Source organism: Limulus polyphemus, unplaced genomic scaffold (assembly GCF_000517525.1).
Source record: "Limulus polyphemus unplaced genomic scaffold, Limulus_polyphemus-2.1.2 Scaffold5562, whole genome shotgun sequence".
Classification (NCBI taxonomy): Eukaryota; Metazoa; Arthropoda; class Merostomata; order Xiphosura; family Limulidae; genus Limulus; species Limulus polyphemus.
Genome location: NW_013671172.1, coordinates 7,593 through 13,025, shown reverse-complemented (window position 1 = coordinate 13,025; position 5,433 = coordinate 7,593). Strand labels below are relative to the sequence as shown.

Here is a 5,433-nt window from a genome sequence, read left to right as displayed (position 1 = left end):
AATCATAGGGTGATATTGTTCACTCGGACGTCATATTAAGAATCATAGGGTGATATTGTTCACTCGGACGTCATATTAAGAATCATAGGGTGATATTGTTCACTCGGATATCATATTAAGAATCATAGGGTGATATTGTTCACTCGGATATCATATTAAGAATCGTAGTGTGATATTGTTCACTCGGATATCATATTAAGAATCGTAGTGTGATATTGTTCACTCGGATATCATACTATGAATCATTGTGATATTGTTCACTCGGACATCATGCTATGAATCATTGTGATATTGTTCACTCGGACATCATGCTATGAATCATTGTGATATTGTTCACTCGGACATCATGCTATGAATCATTGTGATATTGTTCACTCAAGCTGCCTAGGTTTGTATATACCCTACGACATTAATAACCCAGCTGAGGCCACATAGAGAGAATTAAGTATTCTTTTTTTTTATACAAATGGTAGTATTTTTATTTAATTAAATGATTCACCAAAAAACATACAATAATAATATGCAAAAATCAATGTCCCATAACTGTCACTGTTTTTCTGGCTTTCTAACTATGTGACAAGAGCCATTACAAATTCATTAAAGCTAATCAGTATGTTTCTCGTTTTGTTCAGAAAACAATGTGATGTGTCATTTGATAGATGAAAACCTTGGCTCTCTATAGGTTATAAATAATATAGTATTAAATGTAAAAGAACTATTAACATATCCTGAAAGAGAGGATGTGACAGGTGGGTGTGACAAGAAGGGTCTGATTTTATATTTTATGGCTCTGTAACCAAACAAGATTGAAAACTATAAAAATTATGGTTTGTCTGATTGATAATGATTTGATAGTGAATAATTTACGTTAAATTCCGTACTTATTGAAGGGGGGATGCTTAGAAAAGATGTTATGTCTCGCACTTAAAACTGTATGCTATTAAAATATGTATTATTAGCTATGATTTTATGCTATACTAGTTGGTATAACGTAAACTAAAAGTTATTTAATTAAATTTTGAATATAAGTCACTATAAACCTCATGACCTGCACAATATAAAGGATACCCATGCAGAAAGAGTTAAGCAAACAAAGAAATTACTTTTTTTTTTCTCCTGTTCATTATTCTGTGAAATTTTAACATTTTTATTATGATATAAAAAAAAATTAATTGAAAAACATAAAATTTGAAACAAACCATATAATTGAGATAACTCTTTTTTCACAATTTAATGTTCATTTCAATTATTTTTACTCACATTTTCAATAATATTAAAATCTGACACCATACCAGCAATATCTGATAAACACTGATACTTTATTTGACGATAGAGAAGAAAGACTGGTTTTAAAAGTGATGTAATTATTTTTTACAAATACACAAAAATTTAGGATCACCAGATGCCATCTTATATAGAATGAACTTTGCGTAGTTGGTCATTTTAAAAAGATTTCCACTGAGGTGAAACTCCTCGTGAAATGGTGATTTAGTGTGAAAGATGAAAAAAAGGCTTTTCACAAATTTGATTATTTTGTACGAGTTGTGAAAAATAAAGAAAAACCGAAACAATGAATTACAAATATGAATAAATATGTCTGATCTAAGAAAATAAAAGATGATACAAGAGCAAATAAATACACGGAAAATTAGGGTCAACCTTTTTATTAACAAGAGGGACAATTTTGTACACTTATCTGGAGGGTTAGAAACTTCTTGATAATCTATTGTTTGTTTTTTTTACGTATTTGTCTTACGTCACTGACTGAAATAATTCTGAGAACTGCTTGTGAAGAAAGGTTTGAAAGGGTGATTTATATGGTGGGAAATATTTTTAAATCAATAAATGTTTTTATACATGCAAGCTTTACTTGTGCAAGAAGAATTTTCACTGAAATTAACTTTACATGTTAGAATCGGTGGGATTGTGTACATAATACATCCAGCCCATTATGGGGCTGACGTTATAATACATGCAGCTCATTATGGGGCTGGTGTTATAATCCATGCAGCTCATTATGGGGCTGACGTTATAATCCATCCAGCCCATTATGGGGCTGACGTTATAATCCATGCAGCTCATTATGGGGTATAATTCATGCAGCTCATTATGGGGCTGACGTTATACCATAATTAGTGCATGGTAAATTTCATTAGATATTCTAAAAGCAATAGACATACAGATCTCTTAATTTCTACAAATATGTCGTGACTGCTTTACTGCAGCATTAATTTATTAATTACTAAAAGTGCTTAAATATATCGAATGAGCAGAATGTTTTAAAATTATATTGAGTGTTTTGACTTGCTGAGCATGTGTTCTCGTGTGATGATGATAACGTAATTGGTTGAGAATGTTCGGTTTGATCAGCCATAAAACAGTGGAATATCCAACATTCGGTGATTGTGTTGCCCCTGTACTAGTTACAAAAGTTTAAGATTTAATTGTTAATTATATTGTTTTTTTGTGTGTGTGCTATTGAATTCAGCTGTTGTTTGTTAGTAAACAAGGAACTCAAATTTGCTTGTTGTTATTTCAAACTAAACTAAATACAGTTGATATCTTTATGTATCCCTTATCTAAACTTACGCTGTATGGAGCCATGTTTATGCCTATACCTTACTTTTAATGCATTAAAAACAAACAAATAGGAAGGTTAAAATGAAGCTGGACGTGCAAAGGTTTTCAGAATTACTGAAAAGATTATCTGCAACTAAAACATTTGATGATAAAGTAAAAGAATACTGCCATGTCGAGAATAACATAATAAAACATTTTAATGTAAAATATCTCTAACAATATAGTTTAAATAAATGTATTGGTTTTTCTGTATTCTTTCTTTGAAATTTTTGGAAAAAGGTAAAAATAAAGACTTGAAAGAAGTAAAATATGTGGGATTTATGTTTTCTAAATGTTCTTTAGTTTTGACCTTATTTTAAAATATAATTTAAATGAATACAGACTTTTTATGAATTTCATAGAAAACACTGAATATTTTAAGTTATTATTCAATTCCATTCTAATAAATATTTAATATAAAGATGTTTAAATCTGTATCGACTTTGACATTCTTTGTGAAGTAAAAAAAAAAAAAACTTTTTCTCTGATTGTGTTGATTTTTTTTTTTTTTATGGAACAAGTTGCATAAATTTTCTTTTAAGCTCTGCATGTTATATGCATTTTTATTTGTATGACGTTTGTTTCAGTCTTATCCAGAGATTAGACATTTTGTATTTAAATTAAGAAAAGTTACTATGACTTGAATGCGAGTTCCAGTGAGAAATCATCTCAGTTGCTGAGAAATACAAAGCTTTCTAACAGAAGTGTACATAACCAGCTAGATCTTGCAAGAGATAATACGACTATTGTGTGCATCTTTTATAATCTAGTTCTCCTTACAGAAACTATGTCGGAAGCTGTGAAGCTGTTGAAAGGGGAGTATACTGTTCGAGCTATCAATGAGCATAACATGGATCAAGGAATCATCTTCTGTAGAACAAAGTTAGACTGTGATAACATGGAGAAATATCTTCTTAGTCAGGATAGAGGTATGTTTCTCTCCAACCAGGACGGTTCTTGTACATAAGTTAGACTGTGATAAGATGGAGAAATACCTTAAGGTTAGGTGATTAAGAGTGTAGAGAATGTGGTAGTTCCATCTTAATCTTATGTCTTATAGATCTATACTGACCTGTCTAGTTATTTATCTGCTTTTTATACACAAACTATCACTTTACCTTTTTGTCTAAAGAAAGTCTAAACATAGTCCAAATTGTAGTCCACAAAGCCAGTGTAAAAGATAGGAGATGCCCATAAAATAAACTCGGACAGTATAAGACTAGATATGCTTTAAGAGCAAAACAATTAAATTATAGCTGAAAAAAAAAAGATCATGGATATACACTACACACGCACACAATAATGTTTTTGGCATTTGGTCTGTTGTTATAGGTGATCATAGTCATAAAATGTACCATTACATATGGTACTAAAATTTACCTGTAATTTCATTTAACCCTATCTCGACGTGTGAGCACCTTTCAGGTATTAAATGTACTTCAGAGTTTAAGTTAGAATTATAGTTCTAACTCTGTTTCAAAAAGATGCAAGTCATAAGTACTTTGGAACTGATATTTTATAAATTTTGGTGTAACTTGCAAAGAAAAAAAAATTGTTCAAATTTACATTTCTGTCTAACTCCAAGAAGGCACAACTGTAAATGCATGTATCAGTTTGTTTTCAATATTTCTACAAATCCCAAAATTTAGCTTTCTATTGCAACTACCATCCCTTGAAAGTACAATTAGCTATGTCTTATTTTTCTCTTGTGTTTTTATTACTACAGCATTTTGTTACCACCCTTTTGTGATGTCACATCATGTGGTCTAAACAGTCACCAATGAAGCTCAGCTCTTAAAATAGCTAAATAGCTAGAGTAAATAAAGTGGTGAGAAAAGTAGACTATGTTTTACAGGGGAAGTGAAAAGACCCAGCTTCTATAGAGATGAACAATTGAATCTAATGGGAGGTTTAAAAGACAGAGGGCAGACCTTAGAGCTGGAAATTTCTTTAGACATTCTTTTTGTAGCTGAATGTTTATGTTAAATTGTGTGTGTGTGTTTGAAAGCAACATAATTTTCTGACATCACATCAGGTAAACTTTGTTAGATTTAAAGAGTATAGTAGGTGACAGTAAAGTAATCCAGTAACTCAATTCCCTATTTATATAAATATTATTCTTACATTTATTGTATTAAAACAATGTAAGTAAATAAAACAACTTAGTTACTGAAGAGACACTGTTTGATACATATGTGATCTTGACCAGGAATATTTATAACAAAAAATATTGTTACTTAGTTTAACAAAGGTGATGTCACTGTGAGTAGTAGTATATTGTTAATTAGTCTAACAAAGGCAATGTCACTGTGAGTAGTGGTGTATTGTTACTTAGTCTAACAAGGGCGATGTCACTGTGAGTAGTGGTGTATTGTTACTTAGTCTAACAAGGGCGATGTCACTGTGAGTAGTGGTGTATTGTTCATTAGTCTAACAAAGGTGATGTCACTGTGAGTAGTAGTATATTGTTCATTAGTCTAACAAAGGTGATGTCACTGTGAGTAGTGGTGTATTGTTACTTAGTCTAACAAAGGCAATGTCACTGTGAGTAGTGGTGTGTTGTTACTTAGTCTAACAAAGGTGATGTCACTGTGAGTAGTGGTGTATTGTTACTTAGTCTAACAAAGGCAATGTCACTGTGAGTAGTGGTGTGTTGTTACTTAGTCTAACAAAGGTGATGTCACTGTGAGTAGTGGTGTATTGTTACTTAGTCTAACAAAGGTGATGTCACTGAGTGGTGTATTGTTACTTAGTCTAACAAAGGTGATGTCACTGTGAGTAGTAGTATATTGTTCATTAGTCTAACAAAGGTGA

General features: G+C 31.3%; 1 protein-coding gene across 1 annotated transcript in view; it reads left to right on the top strand.

Moving 5' to 3' along the window:
- The window catches only part of LOC106472728 (ATP-dependent RNA helicase Ddx1-like), a 47,956-nt gene that overhangs the window by 35,975 nt on the left and 6,548 nt on the right, over nucleotides 1–5,433 (top strand). Inside the window, 1 exon segment of the mRNA XM_022401274.1 lies at nucleotides 3,402–3,548. Coding sequence (XP_022256982.1) covers nucleotides 3,402–3,548 — 147 coding nt within the window.